The sequence below is a fragment of the Nematolebias whitei genome, chromosome 21, assembly GCF_014905685.2.
Source record: "Nematolebias whitei isolate Nwh7 chromosome 21, NemWhi1, whole genome shotgun sequence".
NCBI classification, from domain to species: Eukaryota; Metazoa; Chordata; class Actinopteri; order Cyprinodontiformes; family Rivulidae; genus Nematolebias; species Nematolebias whitei.
In genome coordinates, this window is record NC_056518.1 from 17,572,939 (window position 1) to 17,584,751 (window position 11,813).

Sequence of the window (11,813 nt, forward strand, 5' to 3'; positions counted from 1 at the left end):
CAGCGCACATATTTGTGTCTGCTCTCAACTGCAGCACAGCTGTATTAACAGCACCCCTGCAGGAGCATGGGAGGAGTCTGCATTGTGGCTGTATAAGCTAGATGTCCCACAGTGATACGGTGCCAATTCACGCCGTCAGAGTCACTCCAGCAGAATTTATCAGCAACGTTGCATCACTCCCATACCAGAAAGCACGATTCACACGTTCTGCTTCAGGAGTGAGGTCTCTATGTGAAGCTTAAAGTTCAATGAACTTAGTTTTGCCATGTGAAAGATAAAAGGGGAATTTGTGTTTGTGTGTGTGCAGTGGAGGGGATGGGGATCTTAGCAGAATCAGAAAAGTCACACATTTATGCAGCTCTTCTATTTTTAAGCAGCCCAATTTGATGTCTATTCTCGAGCCACTCCCTGATAGTGCAAAAGCGAGCCTTCTTTTCTGGAACAGCGTCTCTTGGCTCCTGGCAGTGTGATGATGGTGGCACAAAGGATCCTCTGTGGCATTTGGCTGTGATGCTGCAGAGCGAAGCATGCTACAGAGGCTGTCGGGAGTTTTTACAAGATATCCAGGGTCGTCACAGATCATAGAGCCATGCAAATAAATTCACTGCAGCAGCACTTTGTGCAGACAAGAAACCAACTATTCTAATACATTTAAAACAGTTTTAATGCATCTTAAAGATATATGTTCAGACAATCCTGAAGGCTTGAATTGTATTTTCTTTGCAGGTTTTCTTGCAGAAAACATAATAGCACCATCTGTTGGCAGAAAATGCCCTCATTCTGTCTCGTTGCAGTGAGGTACATGAACATTAACGATCCTGTTATGGTCATCTGAATCAACCGTAATGTGCGTATGAAAACAAACTACAAAGACACCACTGCTTCACCGTGGCTGCTCCCATTCACAGCAAGCCTCCTTTTAATCCCCTGTAGTGCTAGCCTAATTAGTCAACTACAAGAGAAGACCTCCACGCTGTTTTAATGAGTTTTAGTTAACGTTTAGGGAGGAAAAGCAGAAAGATGTGGTCAAAGCTGCTTGAATATAAAAGCTAAGGGCAGATTAGAGGAGGAAATATTGACACAAACCAGTGGATATCCCCTTCTTCTTATATAATCTTCCTATAACGCTCTCTGGGACCTGTCCCTAACACACAGGAGGGCATGGATTTAGTACCAGCTGTGACTCAAATTAATTAGCTGGTCAAAGCCGGAGGAGACCTCAACATAAGGTCAGCTCCTGCAGCTTGAGGCACAAGTGAGAGGGCAGCGCAGGGCCACAGAAAGCGATTAAAGTCAATGAGCTGCCTCACTTTTTATAGTAACAGTAAAAGAAACGGCATCTGGTTTCTGTTTTTTCATGTACAGAACTGCTGGTCAAAGCTTACAGTTTATAAACAATGGGACCCTTTTACTGTGATTTAATTAAATTAGAACTAAATTATCAATATATACATATTTCAAATACTTTGCAGTTCATTAATTATCCTATTTGTGAACGCATTTGCGTGCTTCATAAAACTGTTCACTATATCGAACAAGTAACTCTAGTTTTGCAAGGAAGGACACGAGGATCGTTCTCATGAATATTCAGATTCATGCTCTTTTATAAAACAATTAAGAGTGCTTAGATCTTCAAACCTAAAACTTGTCAACTTCTTTGTTCGCATTTTTAGTGCGGGTGTAGAAAGCCGCCCGTGCTCATTACACAATTAATGCTTTGCTGTGTAAACAAAGCAGCATGAAAGGCTGTGAGGGGCCCTGCAGGACTGTGCGTACGAGACAAACTGCATGGTTTTATGCTTGAAAAATAACTGTAATCTTCCTCTTAATCTGGAGCTTTGAGTGGAATTCCCCTCGCATGGAGGGCAAGACTTGGCATACACGTTGATTTTCAAAACATATTAAGTTACATAAACAATTTAATTTATTAATTTTTCTAGTCTTACTTGATGTAAAATGATTAATAGTATTTAATATATTAAATTACTTTTATGTAATGAACTAAACAGTTCATTCCCAAAGTGATGTTTTTGTGAACACAATCCATTTAGCACATAATGAGTACTCGAGTTTAAGTTCGAACATGTGCTGCCCTCTACTGTTTGAATAGAGTAGTGTCCAAATGTGCACACACTACCATGACCTGCAGAAAAAACAACAACTTGTATGTACAGTACAGGTAAATCTAAACCAACAGGCCCACCGTGCTGCCCGGAACTTTATTATAATATTCTAATTTTCTGAGACACTGAGTTTTGGGTTTTCATTATCTGTAAGCTACAATCATCAAAATTACAGGAAATAAAGACTAGAAATATTTCACTCTATATGTAATGAATCTATTTAATGTTCACTTTCTGAATAAAATATTGAATATTTAATAAAACATTCAACTTTTTCACGATATTCTATTTTTTTTTTTTTAGACGTACCTGTACACAATGAACTTTTATATGTTTATTTGTAAATAAACGTGACAAATGTAATTTTGTTATATTAATATTCATTCATTCATTCAACCTTTATTTATACAGGTTAATCCCACTGAGCCACGGGGACTCATTTACAAGAGAGACCTGTATATTATATTATTATATATAATATTCAAAGTCAGCGCCTAAAACAACATTGAACTGAATAATTACTAGACATTGTTTTAACTTTCTTTTTATTATCTGATGAGAAAAATATATTTAAAAATATAAAATTATAATGAATATGTTATACAGGCTGTGTAGACGTTCAGTTTCTACTACATAACATGATATTCAAGTGGAATTGGGGATACATTCGTAGAAAAACCAGTCAACAGATTTGAACCTTTTTTCGAATGTGCAGAATGTGGATGTCCGGACTGCTGAACTCTGGGTCTTGTTTGTCAGAAGGAATCTTCTCACAGCTAAAGTTTTGTTGCAGCAACTAAACAATGACACAAAAGAGAGTCAGTAGCTCTAGCAAATGAAAATCTGAAGTAAAAAAAATATATATTTTGTTTTGTTTCGTTACCTCAAAAAACTGTTTTTCCACCACTGGATTGATGCCTTCAGTGCGTTGTTCATAGCAGCAAATAACGCAGGTCTCTGGTCCAGAAAGCAGCTTTAAACTCTCCACCAGAGGAATAGTTGACTTTAAGAACAAAAAATGACAAGCAATGAGAATTACAGCAGAACATGTTATGGTAGTTTGCGTTCTTTCAGAAATGTGTTGCTGTAAAGAACCATGGTGAACTAATCAGTAAATAAATACCTGCTCATAATAGATGCAATCTGCCATAAGTATGTATTGTGGGGGAGGCAGGAACTCAGATACATCATCACCCCTTTAAAAAAAAGTTGGAATTAGAGAGGTAATATAAAGCGGGTATGAAGCTTGTGCAGATGTTGAAGTTTAATTCTGTTTATTTTCAAAAACAATTAAGTACAAACCATTTCAGTACCTTGGCAGTTATGGACCCATTACTGATGAGTGCCTGGTTTTCTTGGATATTTAACCTCAGAAGAGTCTGCAAATCTTCCAGATCTGTTACTGTAACTTGTGCTCTGTAAATAAACAAAAACATCACCATTTTTTTTTTCACTACAACCGGGCATCTGCACAGATCTGTGGCGTTATGCCTTAACATATCCATGCAAGACAACACTGACAAAATAGCCGAGTAGTATAATGAATCCTGAGTATCTGACCCGAGTGTCGCTGCCATCAGACCAACCACTCCAGTTCCAGCTCCTAACTCCAGCACGCTGCTGCCAGGCCACAAGTTCACTCCTGAAGACGGCTCGTAAAACTGTTTCGTCTCTAAATATTTAGCGAGAACAATAGCTGCGTCCCAGACCACACAACCGACGTCTCCCATGTAGCATTGCTTCAACTTTAACGTACGACCGTCATTTTTCTCAATTTCTCTCACAAAATACTTTAAATTATCTGAGTGAGCCGCCATATTGGTCAAAACCGGAAGCAGAAGAGAACTTCCGTTTAGAATAATTTTTCAAAGTAAAAGTCAAAATTGCTGGGATATAAAGTTGTTTTTTTTTTTTTGACAACTTGTAAATGCGTTCAGATATTTATTTTTTTCAGCATAAAAATATCGTTAGTGACCGCGACTTCCAAATCTGTCACAACTAGTTTGGGAAAATAAAATGGTTCGTTCGTGCGATTTAAAGTTTGTTCCTCTTATCAACCCAGTCAATTTCCTGCTTGATTTTTACTTTATTTTTGATAAACCGTTGTTTCTTTATTGTTTAACTGAAAACGTTACTAATTACACATCAAGCTGCGAATATGTAATATGAACATTTGTGACATGCGCAGTTGCTACCTGTCGACGTAAAGTTAGTCTCGCGCTTGCTTCAAATTAGTTGCTAGCAAACTGACCGGAAGAGATTTGTGTTTTAAAATTGTCCAATTTCTCTGTTTTGAAAGTAAATTAAATCAAAAATATTGACGATAAATTAGATTTTGTGATATTTTAAAATGTATCACAGCAGCACGGAGGAGGTAACGATGAGCGGTGACGCCTCTGAATGTGGACCAAAACGGAGCTCGTCCTTAGCGGACAGTCACAGCAGGAGGCTGAACGAAGCCGACACTTCTTCTTGTCCCATGTCACTTTCCTCTGTTTGGTCGAGGCAAAGCTCAGATGGAAGCAGCTCCAAATCAAGTCATGGCCCATCATTACCAGTAATGACCTCAGGTGATTTTACAGTTTAATTTTATGTGACAAGAAGAAAACACAATAATCAATGCTTTTGGTAGCTTAGCCTAGTCTCTAATTTTGTTCTGATAGTCAGTTATAAAACAGTAAATTACTGAGGCCACCAAATCATTTAGTTGATCTTGGCTTCATGATAACAGTATCCATCTATAGGTCAGTGTCCCGCCAGCTCCAGGATTGTGAGGACGCCGTCATCAGTCCTCATGTCCACCTCAGACAGCTCCTCTCTTCACTGCCACAGAGAAACACCAAGATTCAGAAGGACTCCGGGGTCTACGGGGCCCACAGGTTTGCACCTTGCACAGTCAGTGACGATCCAACGTGATCCTTACAGAGTAACGACTATTTTTTTACAGGAACAAGCAGCTCATCTGGGTCCTTACTCTCTGGAGCCTCGGTGATCGTGGCAGTAGTTGAAGGCCGTGGTTTGGCCAGGGGAGAGATAGGCATGGTCAGTTTCAACTTGAAATGTCCAGAGCTTGTACTTTCTCAGTTTGCAGACACAGGAACATATGCCAAGGTAAACTGTTTCCTACGGGCAAACAATACTTGAGAAGAACACGTGAAACAGGGATTATGTTAGCATTTTTTTTTAATTTTTTTTTACATCTTTCTGAAGGTTGTAACCAAGATTCACATCTTGATGCCAGTGGAAATATTGATGCCAGACACAGCCAGTGAAAAAGGGAAAGGAACTAAGCTGTACAAGCTGATCACTGAGAACTTTCCTGTATGAGTAAATCAAATAACCCATGTTCACCCATGTTTTGTTGAATTACTGTATATTATTTCATTGGTGAAGACATGTCTGTGTGATATAACACGTGTACATGTTGATTTTAAATTGCTCAGGGTGTAACTTTTACTGCAGTCCAACGAAAGTATTTTAATGAGAGGAAGGGACTGGAGTATATACAGCAGCTATGTGCTCCAGAGTTTAACACTGTCCTTATGGAAGTACAAGCAAAGTAAGTTATTAAGTTCATTGATGTGCAGAACTACCAGTGCTATGTTTTAACTACCTTATCTTATTATGTGTTTAGGTACTATTGCCTAGCATCAGCAGCTGCTTTGCTAAAATACCTAGAATTTCTTCAGAACTCTGTGTATGCTTCTAAGTCACTTAAAGTAAGCTTTAAGGGGAGTGAGGAGACGGCTATGATTGACTCAGCATCTGCCGCCAACTTGGAGTTAGTGATTAATAACAGAGATCACAGGTAGGAAGGAGTGCAAACAGCTACAGGTGCTGGTCATAAAATTAGACTATCGTGATAATTTGATTTATTTCAGTAATTCCATTCAAGAAGTGAAACTTGTATATTACATTCATTCATTGCACACAGACTGATGTATTTCAAATGTTTATTTCTTTTAATGTTGATGATTATAACTGACAACTAATGAAAACCCCAAATTCAGTGTCTCAGAAAATTAGAATATTACTTAAGACCAATTAAAAAAAAGGATTTTTAGAAATGTTGACCAACTGAAAAGTATGAACATGAAAAGTATGAACATGAAAAGTATGAGCATGTACCACTCAGTACTTAGTTGTTGCTCCTTTTGTCTGGATTACTGCAGTAATGCGGCGTGGCATGAAGTTGATCAGTCTGTGGTACTGCTCAGGTGTTATGAGAGCCCAGGTTGTTCTGATAGTGGCCTTCAGCTCTTCTGAATTGTTGGGTCTGGTGTATCACATCTTCCTCTTCACAATACCTCATAGATTTTCTATGGGGTTAAGATCAGGTGAGTTTGCTGGTCAGTTAAGAACAGGAATACCTTAAACCAGGTACTGGTAGCTTTGTCACTGTGTGCAGGTGCCAAGTCCTGTTGGAAAATGAAATCTGCATCTCCATCAAGTTGGTCAGCAGCAGGAAGCATGAAGTGCTCTAAAACTTCCTGGTAGTTGGCTGCGTTGACCTTGGACCTCAGAAAACACAGTGGACGAACACCAGCAGATGACATGGCACCCCAAACCATCACTGACTGTGGAAATTTGACACTGGATCTCAAGCCACGTGGATTCTGTGCCTCTCCTCTCTTCCTCCAGACTCTGGGACCTTGATCTCCAAAGGAAATGCAAATTTTACTTTAATCAGAGAACATGACTTTGGGCCACTCAGCAGCAGTCCCAGGTGAGACGCTTCTGATGCCGTCGCTTTTTCAAGAGTGGCTTGATACAAAGAATGTGACAGCTGAACCCATGTCTTGCATACGTCTGTGCGTGGTGGTTCTTGAAGCACGGACTCCAGCTGCAGTCCACTCTTTGTGAATCTCCCCCACATTTTGGAATGGGTTTTGTTTCACCATTCTCTCCAGGGTGTGGTTATCCCTATTGCTTGTACACTTTTTCTACCACATTGTTCTCTTCCCTTCGCCTCTCTACTAATGTGCTTGGACACAGAGCTCTGTGAACAGCCAGTCTCTTTAGCAATGACCTTTTGTGTCTTGCCCTCCTTGTGCAAGGTGTCAACTGTCATCTTTTGGACAACTGTCAAGTCAGCAGTCTTTCCCATGATTGTGTAGTCTACAGAACTAGACTGAGACCATTTAAAGGCCTTTGCAAGTGTTTTGAGTTAATTAGCAGATTAGAGTGTGGCACCAGGTGTCTTCAATATTGAACCTTTTCACCATATTCTAATTTTCCGAGATACTGAATTTGGGGTTTTCATTAATTGTCAGTTATAATCATCAACATTAAAAGAAATAAACATTTGATATATATCAGTATGTGTGTAATAAATGAATATAATATACAAGTTTCACTTTTTGAATGGAATTACTGAAATAAATCAATTTTTTCATGATATTCTAATTTTATGACCAGCACCTGTATAAGATTATGCTTTTTAAAAACTTATTGTATAATTGATTCTGCCTTTGTTTTTGCTTGTTTCATATAGGAGTGAGCATACTCTTTTAGGGGTACTCAATCACACAAAAACTCCTGGGGGAGCCAGGAGACTGCGCTCTAATATTCTGGAGCCTCTGATCGATGTGGACACCATCAACATACGCTTGGATGCCATACAAGAGCTGCTCCAGAACGAGGATCTCTTCTTTGGGCTGAAGAATGGTCAGGAGCTCAAATGAAACAGTTTTTAATTACACGTGAATTATTTTTGTACGAACAGTGTCACAGTGTTCGTTTCTTTCCCTTTAGCTATAGGTCATTTCCTTGACATTGACCGGCTGCTTTCTGTTCTTGTTCAAATCCCAAAGCAACAAACAGTGAGTACAGTATTTGTATTTCTCAGAACTGACCACATAAGCCAAGCTAAGCTGAACCAATTGCACATCATAAAGGATTTTCCTTTTTTTTTTAAAACTTTTTGTGCATTTTCAACATTTCTGAGTACTGGTACAATTCTCTCACAGGTTAAAGCTGCTGAAGCTAAGATTACACATGTCATTCAGCTGAAGCATACACTGGATCTGGTGCCACAATTAAGGGTCTGTGTCTATTAATATAGAAATCTCAAATAATCCAACAGCTATTAATATATTTGTGAAAGCTAAATTAAATATTAAGTTTATTGAACAGGCAGTGTTGAAGGACTGTAGCACAGCTCTACTGAAGGCGTACAGCACAGCACTGGAAGACAACAGGTATAAAGTCTGTTTAGGTTTCTGTATCTTCACATCTAGTACTTAATCTAAACTCTTTGGGTTAATGTTTCAGATTTGACATGATCCTCCAGCAGATCAAGACAGTGATAAACTGTGACACCACATATTTGAAAGGCAGCCTGAACATGCGCACACAGAAGTGTTACGCCGTGCGGCCTAACATCAACGAGTTCCTCGACATCGCCCGCAGAGCTTACACTGAGATAGTTGACGACATTGCAGGTGCTCATACCAGATGTTTTATGAAAATTAACTTTGTGCAGCGTTGGTGTAGTATTTCCTTAGCTCATAGTGAGAGTCACTGTTCTGCACAGGGCTTGTGAACCAGATGGGGGAGAAATATGGCTTGCCAATGCGCACCAGCTTTAGTACAGCTCGAGGATTCTTCATCCAGATGAAGCTTGAAGGCGTCGTTTTACCTGAGGACAAACTCCCCCCAGAGTTCATCAAGGTACCATACTCTAATGACACAAATGGCACATGAAAAATAAACAAACTTAAGTAGGACTGGGAACAGCTGAGAGTTAGCTGGTAATAAAGGAAGTTAAACTGACCCCGGTGGGCTCTAAAGTTGACACAAATTACAGAAAACCTGAGATTTATTATCCTCCATCTCAGGTTACCAAGCACAAGAACAACTATGGCTTCACCACGGCAGACTTGATGAAGATGAATGGACGCTGTGATGAAGCCCTGAGGGAGATTTTTCACATGTCCTACGTGTGAGGAGACCGATCCTTTAACTTACAAACTTGCACGCTAATGACACAATATATCTCACTGCACGGAATAATTTGGAACACTAAAACACAGATTAGTATTAATAAAATAAAATAAAAAAAACATATTTTAAGACATTATTGACAAAATGCAAACTCACAAAAAGTGTGACAAACTATTCACATGGTTGAAATTTTATTTGAAGGCAGCAATTTTGATCTACTTTGTGTCCACCAGAGGGCGCTGTTCGGAAAGTATATATATTTTTTTAATAATGAGTGTTCTGCACTTTCATCTGTTTGTTCTTCTTGTAGGGTGATATGTCAACTGCTTGGCACCATCCATGAGCACATCCACTGCCTCTATAAACTCTCTGATGCTGTGTCCATGTTGGACATGTTACTGTCGCTGGCTAATGCGTGCACAATCTCAGACTATGGTAAATATAAGCCAATCTGACTTCTAATTTTTACTCAGTCATGTGTTATCTAAAGAGAGTAACCACAAATGGCTGCCTCTGTCACACACGACAGACAGTTTCTGCTTTACTGAGCTCGCACCTCTGCAGGGCTCAGTTCTTTTTTTGTTTGCTGCACCATCAGCCACGTGGGTGGTGAGCATTGGCCCTCAGCTGTCTGAAACTGTCTCTTCATAGACGCACGCTGACGGCCTGCCTCGTTCTGTCCTAGCCGACTCAGATTACCCTTCTTGCATAAGAGCACGCTGAGGTGCTGTATTTGCAGAGACAAGTACAGCAGCCTTTTAACCACAGCACACATCTCCCTCAGAAATGGTTATTTGATCATACTGTGAGCCGTTTTTCAAGCAATCAGCAATAAATTGTGATTTTTTTAAATTGTCAAAAATACAGTAGAAGACTGTGGCTTTATTTATTTGCTTTTTTATTACAAATATATATGACAGTCCATCCATTCATTCGTCCATTATCTTTACCCGCTTCTTCCTTTTCGGGTCACGGGGTCACTGGCGCCCATATCCAGCAGTCACTGTGCGAGGGATGGGTTCACCCTGTCCATCACAGGGACACACAGAGGGGGAGCACCCAGAGAAAACCCACACATGCATGGAGAGAACACGCAAACTCCACCCAGAAAGGTGCATGAAAACCATTTGTTTCTATTAAAAATGTATTTTTTTGCTGTGTTTGCCAGTTCGTCCTGAGTTTACAGACACTCTAGCCATCAAGCAAGGTCGTCACCCCATTTTGGAGCGCATGGCTCGACAGCAGCCCGTGTCAAACAATGCCTACATTTCTGAGGGCAGCAACTTTGTCATCATAACAGGGCCCAACATGAGTGGCAAATCCACCTACCTCAAACAGGTGGCGCTGTGTCAGATCATGGCTCAGATCGGTCAGCATCATATTGAAACCATAGAAATGCTGCTAAGAATTGTTGTGACTTGGTTTTACCTTATGATCCTGTTCTATTATTTTCCAGGTTCTTTTGTCCCCGCTGAATACGCCTCCTTCCGTGTTGCTGATCAGATCTTCACCAGAATTGGTGTGGATGATGATTTCGAAACTAACTCCTCTACTTTTATGCTGGAAATGAAAGAGGTGTGTTCTTTTTTAAAAAAAAATACAGGGACCTCTCACATTCATTTGTCTAAAATGTTTTGTTTGTCTTGAGGTCTCTTATATAATCCACAATGCGAGTGACAGGTCCTTGATCATCATTGATGAGTTGGGGCGTGGCACGAGTGCTGAGGAGGGCATCGGCATCTGTCACTCAGTCTGTGAGTTCCTCCTTCGCCTTAAGGTGAACTATGCATCAGCACCACTCCTCTTTGATAAAAACCAGATCATTCAGATTCCATCACTCTTCTCTAATTGGTTGTGAAACATCTCTTCGGTCAACAAAGAAGCAGCAAAGCAAATACAAAAATCCTGTACGCTCACTCTTGTTTTAATCTTGAACGTGTGTTTATTTTCTCCGCCGCTTGCAGGCGTTCACTCTGTTTGCCACGCACTTCCTGGAGCTGTGTCAGCTGGAGTCTCTCTACCCTAACGTGGAGAACCAGCACATGGAGGTTCAGCACACGCGCCGTGCTGACACCGGTGCAGAGCAAGTGGTGTATACGCATCTGCTGAGCCGAGGATGCTCTGAAAGGCACTATGGTATGGAGTTAGTGAAACCCAACAACAGACATGTTGAAATTTGCTTTTAAAATGATCACAAAGCTTAAATTTTACTTTCAAGGTTTGAAAGCAGCAGAAATGACCGCACTTCCTCCAGGTGTAATCCAAGAGGCAAAGGTTATCGCGTCTCAAGTCAGCCAGCAGCTTTTGGTGCGAATCACAAGGATCAGATTAATTTAGTTCAACCCTCTTTTCTGCTTTAATTTATTTTTTATACATTTTAGTCACTGCCTTTCTATCAGATTCCATATAATATTAGTGATAGTTCTTATATTTAACCCTGACATAAGGTTCAACGTCCTTTTAAATTAAAAATACTATCTTATTATTATCAATAGAATTTTTCTGAAGAAGAGACTAAAACTAACGTGCACTTTATTGCTCCAGGCCAAACGTCAAACTGATCCAGAAACTCAGAGACAGAGAGCGGTGTACCGCCTGGCCACTCGCCTCCTGCAGACTGCCAGAAACTCAAGACTTGACCCTGAAAGCCTGCGGATGTATCTGAAGGGACTGAAGAGGCAGTATGAGGCTGAGCTGCAAGCTGCAGGGACGCCAGAGAGCTTAAACACAGAGGAGGAGTGACTC

General features: G+C 40.2%; 2 protein-coding genes across 2 annotated transcripts; one reads left to right on the plus strand and one right to left on the minus strand.

Moving 5' to 3' along the window:
• Positions 1–2,731: 2,731 nt before the first annotated feature.
• vcpkmt (valosin containing protein lysine (K) methyltransferase) lies at positions 2,732–3,960 on the minus strand. Its single transcript, XM_037695494.1, has 5 exons — positions 3,684–3,960; positions 3,426–3,539; positions 3,247–3,319; positions 3,007–3,126; positions 2,732–2,919 (listed from the first exon to the last, which is right to left on the minus strand). Exons 1-5 carry the CDS (start codon positions 3,938–3,940, stop codon positions 2,806–2,808), a joined length of 678 nt encoding a protein of 225 aa, XP_037551422.1. The 5' UTR covers positions 3,941–3,960; the 3' UTR covers positions 2,732–2,805.
• Positions 3,961–4,473: 513 nt separating this feature from the next.
• Positions 4,474–11,810, plus strand: msh4 (mutS homolog 4). Its single transcript, XM_037695493.1, has 20 exons — positions 4,474–4,693; positions 4,868–5,002; positions 5,071–5,234; positions 5,334–5,444; positions 5,567–5,682; positions 5,758–5,931; positions 7,618–7,790; positions 7,878–7,945; positions 8,093–8,167; positions 8,259–8,323; positions 8,397–8,566; positions 8,659–8,795; positions 8,963–9,066; positions 9,379–9,503; positions 10,237–10,437; positions 10,525–10,643; positions 10,717–10,845; positions 11,033–11,204; positions 11,287–11,375; positions 11,613–11,810. The coding sequence occupies exons 1-20, from the start codon at positions 4,474–4,476 to the stop codon at positions 11,808–11,810; spliced, it is 2,745 nt and encodes a 914-aa protein (XP_037551421.1).
• Positions 11,811–11,813: the final 3 nt, after the last annotated feature.